Source organism: Pipra filicauda, unplaced genomic scaffold, assembly GCF_003945595.2.
Source record: "Pipra filicauda isolate LSUMZ 115617 unplaced genomic scaffold, ASM394559v2 scaffold46_size3722508_pilon, whole genome shotgun sequence".
NCBI classification, from domain to species: domain Eukaryota; kingdom Metazoa; phylum Chordata; class Aves; order Passeriformes; family Pipridae; genus Pipra; species Pipra filicauda.
The window spans coordinates 3,319,632-3,340,002 of record NW_024104609.1 but is presented as its reverse complement, the minus strand read 5'-3'; the positions used below and the strand labels follow the sequence as shown (position 1 = coordinate 3,340,002).

General features: G+C 37.4%; 1 protein-coding gene across 7 annotated transcripts in view; it reads right to left on the bottom strand.

Moving 5' to 3' along the window:
* Positions 1 to 1,250: 1,250 nt before the first annotated feature.
* The window catches only part of CHD9 (chromodomain helicase DNA binding protein 9), an 85,747-nt gene continuing 66,626 nt past the window's right edge, over positions 1,251 to 20,371 (bottom strand). For 6 of the 7 annotated variants that reach the window (XM_027732328.2, XM_039386173.1, XM_027732338.2 and 3 more), the window contains 17 exons: positions 19,787 to 19,946; positions 18,753 to 18,842; positions 17,869 to 17,972; positions 17,623 to 17,740; positions 16,890 to 16,947; positions 16,500 to 16,542; positions 16,118 to 16,337; positions 15,786 to 15,988; positions 14,648 to 15,556; positions 12,341 to 12,504; positions 11,093 to 11,365; positions 10,130 to 10,298; positions 8,950 to 9,089; positions 8,209 to 8,430; positions 7,285 to 7,413; positions 6,343 to 6,447; positions 1,251 to 4,704 (listed from right to left, as the gene is read on the bottom strand). In XM_027732328.2, coding sequence (XP_027588129.1) covers positions 3,841 to 4,704; positions 6,343 to 6,447; positions 7,285 to 7,413; positions 8,209 to 8,430; positions 8,950 to 9,089; positions 10,130 to 10,298; positions 11,093 to 11,365; positions 12,341 to 12,504; positions 14,648 to 15,556; positions 15,786 to 15,988; positions 16,118 to 16,337; positions 16,500 to 16,542; positions 16,890 to 16,947; positions 17,623 to 17,740; positions 17,869 to 17,972; positions 18,753 to 18,842; positions 19,787 to 19,946 — 3,971 coding nt within the window. In that variant the 3' untranslated portion in view covers positions 1,251 to 3,840. The remainder of the gene's footprint in view (positions 4,705 to 6,342; positions 6,448 to 7,284; positions 7,414 to 8,208; positions 8,431 to 8,949; positions 9,090 to 10,129; positions 10,299 to 11,092; positions 11,366 to 12,340; positions 12,505 to 14,647; positions 15,557 to 15,785; positions 15,989 to 16,117; positions 16,338 to 16,499; positions 16,543 to 16,889; positions 16,948 to 17,622; positions 17,741 to 17,868; positions 17,973 to 18,752; positions 18,843 to 19,786; positions 19,947 to 20,371) is intronic. The other variant, XM_027732344.2, reaches the window with a different exon arrangement.

Here is a 20,371-nt window from a genome sequence, read left to right as displayed (position 1 = left end):
CTGCTCACATAGAAGATAATTACAGGTGTACTAGATCAGAAAACGTTTATACAACTAAATGATAGTAACTTGCACACCACAAATAATTTCATGTAACACTACGCTGCAGGTCCCTTTATATTAACCCTGTACACCAGACACACCTCATCTCACTACAGCTTAAATGCAGGCAGTAAGAACTAAACCTTCATTCTGATGGCTTATCAGCACTGTGATACAGAGCAATCAATGAAAAAAATATTACTAAAAATATGGAGGAAATAATTTTTTCAGAGACAAAATATAACAAATAGGACAGAAATTTGGGTGGCACACCTTGTTAAACTGTCTCATCTAATCACCATATCCAGATACCATTTCAAAAAAATTCAAAGGAGTGAAAGAAATTAACCACCAATATAGTTCCTGGATCATCTGTTCCTTGGAAACAGTTTCACTGAAAAATAGATCCTACTTGTATTTCAATTTATAGACTCTAAAAATAAATTTAAAAAGTACTACTAGGGATTCTGCAGGACTTCCAGGGAAAAAAAGAAACAGGGGAGAACTTGAGAACAGGGTTCACGTGCATGTGCGTTTTTATCACCTGTGTGCAGATCTGTGGAAGCAGAAGCTCAGAAAGGATGATCACGATATGAAGACAAATTCAGACTGAAATAAATAAGGAGGATATCATTGAATCATTCAAAAGCAAAGGCAGGTTGAAACAAGGTGGCACCGGACAATCAGGAGACAACTCAGGTTCAGAACAGTCTGTGGCCCTGTGTGAAATATATGAAAAACAGCAATTATAAGCACTGTGTACATAATGAAAAGATTTAATAAACATGTGGGAAGTAATGTAAAGTTTTAGAAAGAAAGGTTCAGAAGGTACTTCACTGCTCAGGTGCTTACCCTGCAACATTAGATGCATCATTATTCAAAATTCAGGCAACTTTTGGACCAGAACCTAGACCGTATATTCCTTCTGAACCATGAGTACTGAAATGCTGGGAACAACAGCTTGTTTTCTTTGTAAGACAAGAGAATGAGAGGAAATTGATTCCCTGTAAAATTCTACAAGAGTAGAACATGGTCCTGAGCAAGGGGTGGTGCATGTTACATCCTTGGCTTGTTTGTGATTTTTTTTTAAAGACCTTAAGAATAATTTCAGTTTTAAAGCTTAGCACTGAAACTTAACTTGCTGCGGGAAGATGCATGTTTAATCCTTACACAGCATTACTTTCACATATTGAGGCCGACATCACGGGTAGTCAAAGAATATGTTTAATAAAAAATAATTAAACTTCCATTTGCTCTATAGAACATCATAGAAAGTAATTCAATAAATTACAAATGACTTTTTAAGACGCTCGTTCAACTACAGAAAGCAAATTCAGACTACACAGAACACAACTGGCAAATATTGCAAATGTCCAAAAAAAACCTGGACTAAGACTTGGATCATGAAGCCTGAAACAAGGGATAGAAATACAAGGCAATAACAGCTAAGGTTTTTTTTTAGTAACTACCAACACACACTTTATCATCACCTTGGATATCCTTTTAATTTTAACTTCAGTATTAGTGTAATTCTACTGAGGTTTCCTTATAACCCTTAACTTTATACAACCATATTTGCATATAGTTTAGCTGATAGTGGGACATTTTTTCCCCTTCTGGTTCAAACTGATGAAAAATAACCCAAATATATTATGTTCAAGTCTACACCAGCCTTCATTACTTGAAACTGTAATTGCCTTATTACATAGAAAGAATCACTAGAATGGTAACCAAACTCACTTGACCATAATAGGAAAATACTTTATTTCATAAATCTGATATAAATTAGGTTTTAGCCACAAGATTTAGGACTTGTTTTGTGGGGGAAGGGTGGGAAATGATGGCATTGTTGACGTACTCCATCAGCAAATGAAGTTAATAACTGCTTGTAAAACTTTGGCTATTTCATAGATGCATCCTAGTTAAATAAAAGTGCTATATTACAAAGGGCAAAATATTAAATATGAAATACTTTTTTTTTTTTTTTAATGCTGAAGAATTGCTACCCCCTTCTCTTGGCAGTTTTTGATTTTCACTATTGCTAAGACACTGCATGAAGGGCCAAAAATCAGAATACTATCTGGGAAAATACGTAACCAGCACAATCCAAATGGTACTTGTGTAATTACATCTAATACTGCTTCTAATCATGGGGCTAGTTATTTTGCACATAGAAACTTATATTTCATTGGTAAAGTTCTTGATAAAAAACAACACAGTTGTTTTACTGTACAAGCAAGCAACAGAACTATATCAAAATATACAGTTTTTGTTTTTTTACTTTTTAAATTTATCCCTTTGTAAAGCTTTTTCCATGACTTTCACTAGTACCTGTATCTATTTTCTCTTAACACTTGCCTATTCTTGGACCACAAATGATGTAACCAAGGTCAACTGAAGTCTCAGTCAGTTCAGAAGTTCTGTAAATGTGAATCTGGGCCTCGACCGTGTCAGAGTAATAGCAGCTTAAGAAGAAGGAGGAATCATATCACACATCAAATCTTAGACAGATTTTATATAGTAAAGGGTTCTAAGGATTTGGACTTAAACAGATGCCTTACGCCCTGTTACTGTGGTTTCTAGGAATAATTTGTCTTCCTTACTATTCAAAGTGCTTTTTCTTTAGTGGGTAACTCAGCATAATATAGGAAGTGAGATCCAAATAATGATTTTGGATAATATTTAATATTTAGTCAGATTTAAATCTGCAGAGAAGTTTAAACTCAAAAGGAGTTCAAAACTATCTGTACTTTATTTACCATTATTAACTGGGAACTCCAGGAGGTTTTATGACATAAAACACAAATAGAAATCTACACAAACAAAGCAAACAAACAATTTTTACATGAATTATGCAGTGTTGAAAGGTCTTTTCAGTGGCACTTTACGACAGTTTGCCTCTTCTGAGTCTTGGGGAAACTACTCCTCATTTCGGGACTTTTAATTCTGCAGAGGGAGCCCAAAACTTTGCAAGGTGTAAACTAAATAGATCTACATGGTGCCAAGTAGCATGAGATAAGACAGTTTTTGTTTTAATTGCCCCTTACTGCTGTCCAAGAGAACAGTTTTAGTAAGGGGGAAAGAAAACCTCAACAGTCATATCTCAGATAACTCAGATTTTAACATGCTATACAGGATGTCTTTAGAAAACAAAACAAAACCTGAAAACAAGTAATAGAAACCAATGTAAACTTCCTAAACTAACTCAGCTGAGGTAACAGGTAGCCAGTTTAATTGGCTGATTGGGAAAAATTTATCTTCTTTTAAACACACTTGTACCTGAATTGGAAACAGCAGTGCATCACAACACTAGAGCATTTTCATGTAATTAAAGCAATGGATGGTGATGTAGATTCTACAGCTTTCATGACATTCATTAGCTGCCCAAATTATTGCTGAGTTTTGATCTGTAAATTATAAGTGTCAAGGAGGCTGTAAAACTATATTCAAATTAAATCAATAATATGCATAAAGTATTCTGTGTTCACTGCAAATATATTAAATATACAGCTCTTACTTGAGCATTATTTTCATAAAATTAACCCCCCAACAAAATTATAATGCCTTTTGTTGTAATTTTACACCATTGTGTATTTGATAGTACATACAAGTTCAGAAACTTATGAACTTCAAGAAATATTACATGCAAAACGTCTCTGAAAGCAGTTTGCACTTCTAAACAAATACTGAAATGTTCGGTCAGTAAATCATTGATGCACTCAACACTGGGTTATTTACAATGAAATAATTAAAGAATAAATTCAAAATCAGTTTATAATTTAAGTGCAGAGTCTGGGGTCAGTCTTCATCACTAGAATCCGAATCCTCAGATGAAGACGATGTACTATCAGATCCAGATGAAGCATCTGCTTTCTCTGAACCCTCATCTGTGCTGTTTTCGTTGTGAGAGCTTGGCTCTGTTCCCCCTTTGTCTTCCTGATCTCTAACCCTAGAATTTTCCTCCTTTTCTTCTGTGGGCTTGGCTGAGCCTGTGTCATTGCTTTCACTGTTCTGTACATCAAAAATATTAGACTGAGACAAAGCTGGGATATGAAGATTAAGGCCTGGAGTGAGAAGCATCCCTGGGTAAAGTATGTTGGACAAAAGTAAAGGGTTAAGAGAGAGAGGATTGGCAGCTGCAGCAGCAGAGGATGTTGAAGGAGAACTTGAAACAGAGTTTTCACCACCAGTATCCGTATTTTGATCCTCTGTCCTTTCTTTCTTTATATCCACCTCCTTTGAATCGTTTCCCTTTTTCTCCTCCGAAATGGATTCTGTAGACTTTGTCAGAAGTCCTCCCATGCCCAGCAGGTTTGGTAATCCAGCCATCCCTGACAGGAGCATGGGGAACATGGCAGCCATGTTCTTGGCTTCTCCTCCAGCAGCTAGGCCAGCTGGCATTCCCATCAATCCCGCTGTCACTTGCAGCGACTGCAGGTTCTGCAGGTTCTGCTGTAAGGCCTGGAGCCCGGGCAGATCCACGCCCGGGATCAATCCGTTGGCCAGCAGCGGGTTCACGGACACGCTGGTGGCCGAGGCCGCGGCGGCAGCTGCGGTTGCCTTGGCAATCTCGCTCTTGGGGCGCCTCCCTCTCCGGCTCACCTCCTCCCGCACCACCGGCCCCGTGAGGATGCGGTCAAACATACCCTCCGGGAGAAACCCCTGCAGGAGACAGTGGGTACTTTTAGTATTTTGAGAGCTTAAAGATGGCAAAGTAAAAGCAAATGAAACACTCAAGTGTACAGTGACTGTCAAAGACGATTCTGGCACATCAGCACAGCAGCTTCTCTCCAGACAACTCACTGGAATGCGTGATGACTTTGTGCTACCACATCTCAGATGTCTGAAGGACCATTTCCACAGTGAGGTCCACACAGGGATCTTCTCACACTCTGCTTATCCTTACGCCCTCATCCTTAGTGGTTTGCTGGGAGATCAAGCCAAATATAGCTCATTATAGGAGTAAGCTCAATCTAAGATTCAAACTAGCACTGCTTTGAAATATTATCACATTGCAATCACTTGACAGTTTAATCAGCTACTCAATTTAAAGTTAAATATGTGTGGTTGCACACACATCAACAATCTCTGAGCCCTTTTTATTACTGCTAGTGTCTGTTTAGTGTCCTCATATTTCATTGCATCCATAAACTTAAGAATAAAGAGCAAAGACTCAAGTTGAATTTAAATTAATTTTCAAGCACTTCTATTTAGGATTTGTACGGTATTATTACACGTCTATAGGTCCTTGTACCTAACATTGCAATGGACACTAATATTCCCTACAAAATGCATTGTCCTGAAAATTTAAAAAGGCAATCATTAAGATCAAGTATTACTCAGCTCCATACTACAATCACCTTTGTCCCCAAAAGCAAATATCTCTAATATATTTTAGCCTACTGCAACTAGAGGAATTCAGCACTCAAGTTCTGTTCTGTGGATAACTACTAAACTGCCAAAGTAATTCTGCTATTAGTTACACCTCTATTCACTGCAGTCTAATCCTGTTCCTAGTTATCTGTTTTTCTACCAGAGTGTTGCAGCAGGGTACTGGAGAGACTGGCATTTAGAGCTTCACAGAAAGGTTGCAAGTTCTGTTGACAGTGAATTAGAAAAAACTTTAACTTGGTCATGTCTTTGCCAGAGGCTGAAGGCGTAGCATAAATAAACTGACAAGTTAGACTAAGTGAGGAAGTAAACTTCTAAAGAATATTGACAAAATCATCACTTCTGTTAGACACATGAAACGGAAGAGTAACCAGGTTACACAGAAACCATTTTTTACTATACAACACAACTTGGTTCAGAACAAGTTCAAAATATGTCCTTATCTTCAAGGCAAGATTGAGGGTAGTAATTTCTCAAAGGTGCACACTAAAAGTAAATTAATTAAAAAGTAAAATAAATATTTAAAATTAATATTGAAAATAATGTAATTTTTCTTCATAACTGTAACTTTAAGGAAGTATTCTTATTCCTAAATAATACCTCAGCTAATATCTTTCCTAAAAAACATTAAGGCTGTATTAAAGATATGAAAGTCACAGCATTTTAGCACCTTCAACAAAATCTCTAATTTGGGGTTGCCAGCCACTGTTCCTCCCCTACCTCCTACTCACAGCAAACCATTTACTGAACTAGGCCAGCAGGAAAAAAGCTGACATTGACTCACGTTCCATATTTAATGTAACACCAGAAACAAAAAGCACACCTTTGGACATGCCTTTTTTCCTGCTTGCCTTGTTTGCTTTTCAGATACATTTCACGACATGGTTATCTTATTCTGTAAATACTCACAGACTGTTTCACGACTTCTCCCCATTCAGGAGCCACTCCATACTCTGGATTTTCTTTCAAGAACCTGCACAAATCCTTCAGAGGGGGAGCAAATGCACCCCCCACCTGAGAAGCAGAAGATAAAAATCAGGAAATACTTCATATTTGCTAAGAAAAGAGGCAACATTCATACCTTACACTGTTTCATTTTTGCCTTTTAAATAAAACATCTGTCCAAATCTGTTCAGTAGACACTAGTAATGTTCTGCCTGCCTTTCCTGAATATTGCCTTTTAGCCTTCCCCATTGCCCATTCAAATGCATTATGCTGTTCCCAAACTTTGATCACCTCTCCAAAAACTTCAATTCAACACCTGCTCTCACATCTTCCACTGTTGGGTTTTTACACAAGAATTCTCCTTTTTGTTCTCCTGTTACACTGTTTCACCTAGAAATGTGACTGACAGCCAATACACACATATAAAGGTCAAATGCCAGAGATAACTGAAAAAAGCAAAAGCAAAATTTCTGCAAATCCAGTGGACAAGTTTGCACACAGGATGTGCTACCAATATAATTTTAATTGTGTCAAAAATAGTAATGAGAAGATTACACAAAATTTGAACTTCTGACAATGTTGTGCCACTTTGAACAGAACAGCACACATTTTAGTGGCCCTGCCTCTGTCTGACTCAATGGCATAAATGTTGCATCATACTGAGTGCTCAATCTATTTGAACAGAAACCTTGGGCTAAGTTTCTATCCATGCCTTATATATTTCCACACTCGAAAAACATTTACTGGAAGATTACAATTGACTTTCTTGCTCTATGCCAAAACTTTAAAACAAACACCTTTCATTTGTACACTTGTACGGTTTTAGCAAGTGTAATACATAAGAGTTCTTCATTTGGGTAACTTTTCATTTGGGGAATATCAAAATGGGAACAGTGCCACGAATACCTTTCTTGCATTTCTTCTATTTATGAGCTGAACACGTTCTTCCCCAGTCAAACTATTAACATCCAGTTTATTAGGGTTTCGACAACGGTGTCTTTTTTGTTTGGGCCTCCCATCGTGCAGCTGCATCCTCTGTTACAAAGGAATTTAAAAGCCAATTACCTTTCTGATATAACTGTTTTAAAAATGGTAAGATATCTGTACGTTCGAGTCAGGCATTTATTCCAAGTCATCTTTGATTTCAAAAATATTTTAATAACAATAGTAGTTTACTAATCACAATCATTTAATAAGCAGCTCAGTGAACAGCATCTTCTCTCTGATGCCTCATTGCTTTGTTTTATTCATTTTTCAGTTTTTAACAGTGCTTTAGCTGTCTGGAACATTGCTGCTGTTCTGTATTATAACATCTTTATGGAGAAGCAAAGTTGTCATTCCAGATGTCATACACATGATTTTCCTACATCCTGCTCAACATTAGCAAATCTCAAATTCAGAGGTAACAAAATGAGATGATGATACCCACACAAACATCACTACCAGAGCAATGTAATGTAGGTATGAGATACATTCCACAGTAAAGTCTTTAATCCTCTTGCACATCACTAAATATGCTGTTATACACTTTCAGCTCCCATCATCAGTATCATGGTAATATGAGTTTTCTTATCCCAGACAGTTTTTTAAATCTCAGGTGAAATTAGACAAAGATTGAATGTCTTGGTTTAGTATTGCTTTTCTTAGCAATTACATTTGTGAGGAAAAAGAAAGGCTTGCAAAAAGAATTGGAGAAGAAACAGACATTTTTCTTTTCCTAAACAAAACAGAAGAACAAAGAAATAAGGCCTTGTAACACAGAATACAAATCCAAATACAACTTGAGAAATTCTACAATTTAGCTAAAGCAGAGCTGGAAGGAATACTCACAGGAATACAAGCTCCTGAATCTTCAACATATCCAGGATGTTCTTTAAGCCACCTTTCTAAATCTTTTCTTTTGGGGGCATCATCACCTGCAAGCCTTGTTCCATCTTTCAGGTTAATAACAGGAACTGGACTCTCTGCATCAAGCATTCCTTGGGGCTGCGTGTAAGTGAGTGCTGGGTTTATTCCTGCAGCAACCTGACAGGAGTTAATACCTGGATTAACCTGGAGAAATTAAAAACATTTGACTAAATTCTTCACAGAAAACAAGCCATCACAATTATTTCATGTATGATTCAATGAAGGGCACAGCCCTGCAGATCATTATGTACAGACTCAAGGACCTGGGCAGACTGCTCATGCCACAGATATCCTTCAGGTCACTGTGCAACCAGGTCCCGTAACAGATAATACAGGAAAGGATGTCAGAAGTTTTGGTAGATCAAAAACCCAAATTTTTAATAACACGTTGTTAATTAAAGTCCATCAAAACTAAATTAAATTTACATTTTACAAATAGTCATCAATATTGTGTGTGTATATATATATATGTAAATTTAATAAAACTCCATCAATTCTCATCTGTGTTGTCATAAACAATCAGTGAACAATTTCAGAATAAAACCCCAAACCTAAAAGTTTTGAGTAATAAAGTTTTTGTTGAATGTCAACAGCTGGTTATGCTCATTTAAGGCACAGTAATTTGCGTCTCATTTTTTCGGACACAAAATCAAGTTTACTTACATGATTAGGCTGTTTATTTCTATTCATAAAGAGGACATCAACTCCCTCCACATTCTTCCTTCTTCCTCGTCTCTTTTTGACTACAGGTTGACTGTCTACTATGACTCCATTGGCACTGGCTGTTAAATGACTGGAAGTACCTAATAAATGATGCCATACAAACAGCGTCAGATACTTGTTTATAAAACCAAACATGGCTGAACAGAAAAAGGAAATAAAATTACTTGAAACAGTGCAAGTGCATACGATTTCTACATCTAATAGCTAAGACAAATTGCCTTTTGTTTTATGACTGTTCAAAACACTATGAATATCAGGCTGTGAAAAGCCATTCTACTGTGAAAATTTCATTACTGCCTCCCCTACCCCCTCCAAATGAATCTGTATAGAGGCGAGAGCTGTTGAAAACTGCTGACATCACACACACACACACAGACATCCCTAAATAAATGTTTAGCAAGATCTTAATGGTATGCTGCAAAAAACCCAAGAAAGTAAAAAATGCAAGTGAAGGGTAGTAATTTTTTTAAAGGAAATGTTTTTATCCACATCTGTATGCAATCCCAAAAAATTAATTACTTAATCAGAAGCTGGTCTAAATCAAGCACACAATTCTAATCATGTCAAGTATTTTAATCCAAATGTTAACTGCTGACTTTAGGCTCATTTTTATCTGTCAGTGTATACCTACTGTTATTTTCTTTATGAAAATAAGCTCTAAGTTTTCGGCTGTAAGTCAAAAATTGATTCCAGACTATTGTCCTCTACTGTTTCTTTACATGAGACACAGGAAAGATTCTGAAGAGTGCAAACTGGCACAGGCATAAATCTGGAATTCCTTATCTTTACCTACAAAGTAGCCATATTAAGTTCTGAGCTAAACAGATTACTGTCAGGATACACTGATGCACTTAATAATTATTAAAATCTTCTTTGGGGGGTGTTTGTAATGTATAATGGCATCATTCTAATAAATGAGTATTTCAGATAACTGACACTGTGAGAGAATACTCCTCTGCTCCAAACTGGAGTCTCCACACCAGACAGAATTTCTCCAGACTGCAGTTTAGAACAGTAACATTGCAAACATCTCTCTCCATTGCCTATACGTGAAGATAACAGAAGAACACAGAAAATGAGATTTAATACTAACCCTTAAGCCCCCTGATATTTTCTGTACCTGATTTGGGAAGTGATTTTGGGAAGTTGACAAGGCTGGTTTCTGAAGCGTTCTGGAGTTCACGCAGCCGAGCCAGATATTGCTGCTGACCCAAAGCACCTTCATCGCTTTCAAATGGCCTTTTCTGGGACAGTCCCTGCTTCTGAAAAGTCAATTTCAAACCACCTTCCTGTTAAATAAATGCCAGGGTTAGAAGAGCCTCTTCCAAAGCAGAAATGACTACTTCATTATCAGGATTCTCACACAGAAACTGTTACTCCAGTAGAGTTGAGGAAGAATGAAAACACTGTATTAGACCTTAAAATAAGTCTTGCTTCTCCATGTAAAACAAAGATTTGAACAGAAATTTCATCTCAGCTGAAAAATCCAGACACTGATCAGCTGTCTACCTCCTGAATCCAGTCCTAAAAAAATGCCAAACCCAATTACAAGAGGAAACATTCACACATTTTTATGTGCTACGAACATGTCTCAAATTGCAGATAAGAAAAGGGTTTGAAGCTTCTAGCCTGCATTTAAACGAGGAAATTTTCCTATAATCCTCTAAAAGGCCATGAAATAATAAAATGCTTGCTGGAGAGGATATGCTGAAATGTTTAAAAAAAAGCTGAACAACAGAAATACCTTTTTATACTAACCAGATTTCTTAGAAACAGCATGAGGCTGTCTGAGGAAGCACCAGAATGGCAAAAATTCAATTCAGACAGAAAAATAATGATTTCTTCCAGTGGCTTATGCAAATAAAAAAAAGGCAAAAAAAAAAAACCAAAACACGACAAAAAAATCCCTCCCCCAAAAACCAAACCCAAAACCCAAACACTCAATGCCCAGAAGCAGCAGACCCAAATACCCACAAACAAGTGTGTGAAGGAAGTGAGAGTGAGAGCAGGCAGCCACTTGCAGGTAAAGCATGCCGCACACCGCAATCGCAACCAGGTCCTAGGGCAATAAAAATAAACATACGTCATTGATTTTCACTGTAAACTCCTTTTCTCGTACATGCTTCTTCACCTTTGACATCTGTGGTGACTGATCATATTCTTCTTTAACACCTGCAAGAGGGGGTGTGGGAGCACTGGGCTCACTGTAATCTGCAGCTGCACCGGAACTATCCAGTAGTTTGGTTGTGTAGAAAGATGCCACCGTGTTGCTGTCATAGCTCCTTCTGGCTGAGGGCCATTTACCTTTCAGCACTGTTTGACAAATGCTGTCGAGCCGATTAATCATAACTCGATCCTAAAAACCAGAGAAAATAGTTTTGTAAGAGCAATGCCTACCAACAGGGTGCACGTTATATTTATGTGTTATCTTTTAATTCTAAAAAGAAGAGAAATGACATCACTTTTATCACTGGACTCGGACTTATTAAGAGTTTGAAGTTCCTGGATTTGCACTGATTGACTGTAAGTTTCTGAAAGCCACCTCTGTACTTAATTTCACTACCTACCTGTAAATAAATATGCAATCTCTCTTATCTGTACAAGGTCTGGGGCCTGCAAATGCTTGAAGTACATTATCTTACTGATTCTTAAAGGGAAGTTATGGTAACCAATGAAGCAGTATTTGTAGGTCTGGCTTTGACTCATTGGTAGCAGGATCTGAACCCATGAACAGCACCACAATGTACAGAAAACAGCATTTATAGAACTAAACCTACAGACTTTTATTCATGTCTCCTTTTAGCTTTTGAAACCACATTATTCCTCATGCCCATTCTGTAGACACCAAAGACTTCACACATCTCCAGAATACACAGATCTCAAGTTCCAGTAAACTCAGCTAAGTATACAAAGACTCCAGAAAGTACTGGGTTTTCTGATAATTTCACAATTCACAGTCAAATAAACCACGTGAATGCTAAAATTACAAGTTCTGTAAGGAAACACTTTTGCCAAGTTCGAGACCCTTCTCTATATTTGAAAAAAGGCAATTTTTTACACTTTGAATGTAATTTTTCACAATGTGCCAAGCACCTGTGACATGAAAGTTATGCTCCTCTTCTCAAAATGAATATTCAAAAATTATGACAAGTAGTATTTAGATTTAAATGCATGTTCCAGAAGCAAACATAACAGCAACTGAAAGTTCCTAAAATTCAAATCCTACATCTATTTATCCTGCTTCACAGTTTTAACATATTTAACTGAATACTAATGTCACAGCCCAACTTCTACTACTACTCTGGTTTTCAAAGTTGCATTATAAACTTGCCTTTGGCCAGTAGGATGCAGCCAACATGTATCCACCTTGTAGGAGATAATTGGAATTTGGTGTCCCATTGTTCATCTGGAAACTGTCTTGTGTCTCATCCTGTGTGGTACTGAGAGAGGCCACACTCTCTTCATCATATGCTTTTATATGTGGAGTTCCTTCTGCTAAAGAAAACCACCAAAATCATTTCATGTTGTAAAGAAGTTAAACGCTCACTGTAAGAGGTTCAGGTGAACAAAACACACAGAACAATGTTCAGAGAAAGTCCAAACACAAAGTTAAACTGAAGAATCAATCGGTTTTTCAGGATGATGGCTGATCCTTCTCTAGGCATGTAAATCCCACACATATTCCTGGTAATATTTCAAATGCTTGACAGGTCAAACATTTAGCTATTTGAAAATGGACATGCTTCAGAGTAATCTAATAGACAGTCCTCACGTAACATATTTCTTTCATAAGCCAACACTCACTAACATACAGAATTAAATTGAAATCAAAGGTGTCTACAACCAGAACATGGCAAATCTACTGGGATAGCACTTTTAAAGAACAGCCCATTTCATTTACTGGATGCTTGAACGTGTGTGCCCACACATTTTAATTGTTCAATTCTTAATCACTAAGGATTTTTTAAAGTATCTTTCCAGTGTAGTGTGTCCTCTGACTTTCTTATATCTTAATCTTTTATGATTATTATTTTACTTCGGCCTCCATCAGACAGCAATGTGAGTTTCACTATCACATGGGGAAACAGTATGAAATAAAAAAAAAGTGTGGCCTGAAAAGGTAAATATCACATCAGCACAAGGAGTAAGAGGGAGGGACAGCTCTACAGAAGTCAAACTCGTCCTTAACAATAGTTTTGTATTCTGATAGTCATCTGATAGAATTCAGCACTTTCTTAAAAGATGCTTCAAATGTGAAAAATACGCCAATGGCCTATAATCATTAACAAATTAAATAAAAGCTGGGCTTAAAATTAAAATGCAGATGAAGTTAAGAGAATTTTCCAGCATTTACTAATCTCTTCAACACCAACTTGCAGCAAAATAGCCACAAAAATAAAGGCCAACTGATTTATAAGATTCTGCAGTCTGAGGATGGCACTATTACTTGACTAAACAGACGGAGCTGGCACAAAACAAGCCTAATATTTGGACGTGAAGCACATGGTATAGTATCCATTATCTCATCTAAATATTTGTGTTATATAGGCATTCCTTTGCTTTCACTGTTTTCATGTTTGCACACAACTGCTTCCTCTGAAAATGTCCTTCCACTGCTACAGGCAGCAGCATCTTAATCGTTTTGTTTAAGTGCATTTTACTTGCCCAGTAATCATTTCCCCAGTAAATTAATTCAATGGTTTCCATTTGTCATTTCCACGGACAAGAAGATGCATCTGATTAACACAATGCCTTTTTCCCTGAGGTATTGGAAGAAAAAATAGGTTCTCTATGCTGTAATCCCACTGCCTACCTTCATCTTCTTCCCTTCTCTATTACCATTTACATCACATGTTAAAGAAATCTTTCCATATTCTGAGTTTCACTGGGGCAAGAGTAGAGGATACTTCATAGCAGAAAAGAATGTATTAAATAATGATTGGTTGGTTTATTAAAAACTTTAAATTACTTCATTTATCAGAGTTTTTTGCTTCTACTTGGAAGCTTTTGAGAGTGTCTCTGTGTTACACAGTCCTATGTGCTGCCATCACCTCAGTCTTTTCAAAGGAGGTACCTATTTTTAGGTCTTTTTTAGGTGAAGTTTAGGAGAAGACTTTCAGAGCAAGTACACTGCTTAGGCACCTCCAGTTCATAATAAATAAAAAGCAGCTGACATGACTCTAGAGCTTGGACAGAAGGAAACTTGCAGGTCTCATGGAAGCACAATGAGGAAGCTACAAGGACAGGTGAGCAAGAGTGGAAAAAACAAACAGGGAAACCAAAAGAATCTCTCTTTTTATGAAGAAAAAGAAACAGTAGTAGGGAATACACACATGCAATTTATTTCCAGAAAACACTGGCCATTTGACTCTCCTCCCACACGTGAACCACAGGCACAGCAACCTTGCTTAGGGAATCAGTCAACACATCCCAAGTACCTCACCCAAGGCACTGATATGAAGCAAAGAAAATGCAGTATTCCTGAAACTCTTCCAACTCACTTGGAGGAATCAAGAAAATGTGTCAATATTCAAGTTTACTTTTGTGGGATTTAATATCCTTTTTTAGACATTTCTCCATTAAGAATAAACTTGTTCAGTTTAAGAGTTATACTGCAGAAGTAAGACTACACACATACCACGTTTTTGTGCCTCCTCTTCATCACTATCACTCTCTTCAGACGATGATGATGATGATGACGATGATGACGAGGACGATGAGGAGGAGGATGAAGATGCTGAAGAACAAGATGACGATGACGAAGAGCTAGAGCCAGATCGAGAGTGTGAACAAGATGAGGAAGATGAAGAGGATGAAGATGATGACCTGGAAGAACATGATGATCTATCTGAGTCAGAGTCTGAGTCAGAGCTAGAGTCAGATCCCCTTTTGCTGACTCTCTGTTTTTTGGAAGCTGGATTGGGAGTGAGAGGCTCTGTCCTTGCAGCCACCATGCGCCTGTCTGTCTCAGCCTTCACGCTAGGTCTGTGGTCTGAGACTTGTATTGGTGTGCCATTTTTGGGACTCAAAGGCTCAGATTTCATTATTGTCTGTGTCTCCTCTGTAGACATAGATTCCTCTTCAGAAGACTGAGGGTCCTCTTTCAGATTTTCATTTTTAGCTTTTGTGTCCTCAAAAGCATTCACTTTAGCATCTGACAATCTTGACTGAGGTGTAAGAGGAGAAGCAGATAATGCCATCTGGTACTGATGCAAGAGTGGAGTAGAAGTCCTTGAGAGTGCCACTTTGTTTTGATTATAGTTCCTCTGGGCAGACATAAATGAGAGTTCAGGATCACGAAGAATATGATAATCTGTCCTGCTAACTCCATGTTTAGCAGCTCCAATAAGTAAATCCCTGTCATGAGTCCCACATTCCCACCAGACAGGTAAGTCTGGGTTTGGCTGGCATAGTTTTAGTCGTTCAAACAGCTGTGGGTGTCTAAGAGCCTGTTCTCTCACTTTCCTCAGGAGCTCAATGCGATACAAGGTCCGAGAAGCACGTTCCTCTGTAATCGGCTGGATAAAAATGTTCGGGTCTACGAGTTCTGCATTGAAACAAAACAAAGATGAGAAACTGTCAAAACCCCACTGCAAATTAGTACTACAAGTAGATGGCTTTAATGAGTTAATATATGTCTCCCCATTATAAGCTTTCAATTTTACTCTCAACACGTTCCCAATCCCCCATTTTTATTTCGCAGCACATGAAAGAAAATCCTTTTCAAGGTAAGCACTGACAACACAAATTTAAAAAGGAAAAACATATACACCTACCTTCTTTTGAGGGGAGCCGACAGACCCTCCTGCACATTGACATGAACGCATACAAGTACTTCTCCAAGCTCTCATCAGTTTTCTTGTGCAGTCGAGCCATCGCCCTAAACTTGGTCCAGTCAAATCGTCCCCTTTCAGGATCAAACACCACTCCAAATGTGGACACAACTCTATAGAAGTCAGCTTCTTCTCTTCTCGTCCACCTTGATCAGCAAGGAAAAACAAAAGGGAAATTCTGTCATTTTCTTCACTGTTTCACAGGTTGTTATTATTTCTTAATTTTTTTTTATATAAAGGAACAGTTTAAAAGTGTATTGACAGGCTGCACATACCTTTGCTGTCTTTCAATCTTTGCAGCCATCTTTGGATTTAGTGCAGCTTCTTCATATGGAGGCTGCATCATACTAGTCTGTATGGGGAATGGTGGCTGGATCTGCTGGGCCTGCCTGTTTTTACTTGTTCGTTGATAAGCTGTTATGAGGCGGCGAAGACGTGTCGTTAAGGCAGACTGAGTGGGCCAATAGATTTTGTCTCCTTCCATCATTTGTCCATCTACATTAAAAACAATTCACAGGAAAAATAAAGAAGTTGATCATTGCTGGTGCCTACAGTTCTACCTAAGCAATCTAAATACATTTTAGCTGAGAATCAGGAGACTGAAACAATTCAAAACACAAAAACGATTGGCTCAAATTTGAAGTTTTATGTATTTACCTCCATCTGCTATTACTAGATCACCTGGGGATGAAACATCATCCTGTAGAAAAATGAAAGTGAAGCACAATTTAGAACACAGCCCTCTCCAGAGGTTAAACTTACATCTTACAGACAAGTTATGAATATGACAAAGACCAAGAGTAACATATAATTTGGACAAATGGCTAACAAGACATTCAACAGAACTATACAACAATTCCCTCCCATTCCCACCCAAAAAATTGCAGAAACACATGGAGTAAGCTTTATCAACTTAAGAGAAATACAGAAAAAAATGGAATAACTTGCTCAAAAAAAAGGTGGAAGTATTACATTCTAAGTGAACATGTATTAAAGTGTCTAAGTGAATGAGTGTTAAAAGGAGCTATTAATAGGTGCCTACAATACCTCTATGTCATCTTTAAACATTGCTGGTGCTGGTTTATATTCTGGATCTTCTACATCCCTGTTAAAATATCAACACAAAAGAAGACATCTTAGTAATATTTTACAAGTCCTTACACTTTTTTCAATTAAGTACAACTGATTTAAATTTAGTGAGATATACTGTATTTAATTTTGTTTGAAACACGGAAAACGTTTCATGGCAGCTTTGGCTTGAATCCAGCTCCCCCCAGTTCACTATCTCATTCAAAGATATTCTTTTTGACCACAAATGATCACCTCACTGATGAGGCAATGAATTAAAGCAGTTCTCTCTTTCAGCAGCCATTAGTAATTCTCAAGTTGATCTACTGGGGTCACTGGTTAGCTACACAAGACTAATAGACCAAGCTGACTGACCTGAAATCAAGTTCAATAGGTCTGTAGCACTCTGCCTCTGAAGGCTTTTGCACTTCAGTATTTAAGTAATATTTTTGATGCAGCAACACAAAGTAGAATCCTTGTTAACACCAAGTTGCTGCATTTTTCATGTAAATGTGAAATCCCAAACTTCAATGGTTCTGTTACACCATTCCTAACTCTTCCGCTCTCTGGGAGTAAAATCAAAGTAGTGTTCTTCAAAACAATGACATCACACTAGTATAAAACCAGTTAGGAAGAGAATAAAAGTACAGCATATAAATTCAGACTTGCTTCAAGGCCCCAAAACATTCATGCCCCTTTCAAGTGCTCATACCCATCCATGTAATCATTTGCTCTCTGTTCAGCAGCAACTGCTTTTTCATCTGGCTTGCCAACCCTTTCCAAGAAGCACAGCGCTGGGTCTGCTCTGATAGTGTTGTATTTTTCATAACCTATAAAGGAAAAAAAAGTGGCAGAAATTCAACTTTCAGAGTAAACTATAAAAAAAATAAAAATTGAGTGTAGGGTGTTTTTATATGTATGTACTTCCCCACTCCCCACAGTCATCCATATTACTCACCGTGTTTAAAAACTCCAATTAAAAGAGATTTATCTGCCTCTGCATCCCACCACTCAGCAGGAACTTCAGAGTGATCTGGCTCCGGGACCCAAACATCAATTTCACTAAAGGGAATCACCAACAGCACACCAATATCAATAATATGCAGAGGAAGAAATACATTTTTATATTCTCTTTGTACATTTCTATTCTATGTTGGATTTCAAAATTCCCTCTTCAAGCCACAAATACAACAAAACCAGCAATACAAACCACCTAGGCAGCTTGGTGTTTTGTATTTGACAGAGACCCAGTAACAGGGAAAGAATATGAAAGCAGAACCAGAACACAATATTCTTCCTCTCAGTGAACTCTACCGAGTCCCAGCAGTCTGTGCTTGCATAACTTTGCAAATCAAGCATTATCTGTGTTTGTGTTTAATAGCATGAGAGGGACTGTTCTTCCACAAACATTTTTGAATCAAATTACAACTTTCTATCCACCACAAGCTTTTGTAGCCATGAGCTGAAGAATTTACATACAGCAATATTTGCATTAAAAAAATGAAATAAAAAAAAATTAGCAGAGTACACAGCACATAACCAAAAGCATGCATAAAGAGAAAAGAAATACCTGCCAATTAGACTGTAAAGTATATAATTCTATCTTCCACTTAACTTTTTCAGTCTATTTGACTTATTTTACATTATATAGCTAGACTCAAACAGAAATCAGGACTTCCTCATGACAAGTTCATACAAAGTGTTTGGTAAACAAAAACCTGTTCCTCACAGACTAAAGATAAAAATATTTAGTTTTAACATTTCTTCTTTGGGTCTAGGAAAACTCCTGAATTTTCATCTGACATTTGAAATAAAGAAGCAAAAATACTCTCTATAGTTCACCTGGCATCAGTTCCATCAAACACCTTTTGGAATTCATTACCAATGACTTCTTGTTTTAAGTAATACAGCATTCTTACTCGAAGTAAGACCCTACACAAAGAAAAAAGAGAAATAAAAATATTAGCACTCTAAAAGCTTTCAATCCTTGAGGATGTTTTTGTTTTGTCTTTTGTAATATCACAGAGATTGAGTCATTTTCCTAAAATAGATTTCCTTCAGTTTTAAAGATAGAGAATCTCCAATTCAGGACACCTTACAGTTTTTATTGTCATCACATTTACAAATTGTTTCATTGCAGAAGTTCTTTCAAATCCTAAAGACCAGGGTCAGTAGAATACTCTTCACTTGCTTCATAAACTACTGCTAGGAACAAACTGCTGTTTGTCTTTTCCTGCTTAGAACATGCCTGTAGAAAGGATCGAATGGGCTGACAATCAACATCTTCCACATCACCTTTACATTCATTCCTTCTCAGTCAGAATTTGGTGCATGACCCCAATGGCTTCTCCATGCTTGCCCTCAATTCTTGACTACAGCTGTATGAGGTGTCCAAGCAGATTATGACAAGTTTAGCTACAGAAAAATGATTTATCTAGAACAAGCTCATTCATGGCCATGACTGAGCTTTCAACAAGCTGGTAACTCAGATCCTCAGAAGCCTGGAAAACATGCCAGGGAAACAGCACATAAGATTGAGGGGCAACAACTTTAGTGCTTTAACTTTCTTTGCTAAGCACTCCCACTCCTTAGTTCTTTGGCTGCTGGCAAAGCATTCCAGACATGCTAACAAGAGATCTCTCTCTCTACAAATACAGTGTTTCTTTAAAAATTATAACAATTATTTTACATGTGAAATCATCCGTTCACCTCCTAATACACTGCAACCTATTTATTCTAATCAAGCTAACACCATTAAAACTACCTTCTTCGTAGTGCCACAAGTATTTTAAAGCCTTTTAAGAAAATGAGAAATTAGAAGAAAAAATAATATTTTAAAAAAATGGAAATACATTCACAATTCAGCCACTGCTTACTTGTTGCAATGGTGTTTTATGTGCTTTTTGTATCCTTCATCTTGCAAGAGATGTTCTGGGTTGTATTTTCGAAGCCATTCAGCTTTGTGTATATCAAAAGTGCTAGCCTGGGTCTTCACTTTTTTTCCTTTTCTTCCTCTAGGCACAGGGGCTGATAAACCTAAATAATGTAAAATATTAAAGGTATAGGTATATATGCCCATGTTACTTACAGTTCCTACATGTTATACCAGTACTGTGACCTGCCATGCAGAAAAAAACACTAGCATCACAGTCTCTGGATATGAGTCTTTTTGTCTCTCAGAGCAACTCTGGAGTACATATCACCAGCTAAGGACAATGTAGGAGAGGGAGAAAGAGAGAGGAGTGTGTTGTCTGTCACCTACTGTGAAACAGAATATGCTCTTGTGAACTGAAACGAAATGAAAGCTTACACAGACTATACCAATCCATTTGGGTAAGCCACCAAACCCAAAGCAAAGCAGAAATGACAGTTCTTCGCCCATCAGTTGAATTGTGTATCTGAAATAAATTCCATTTATTCAAGTAGGATGCATTCAGAGAGGGTTTTTAGCTGTTTTCATC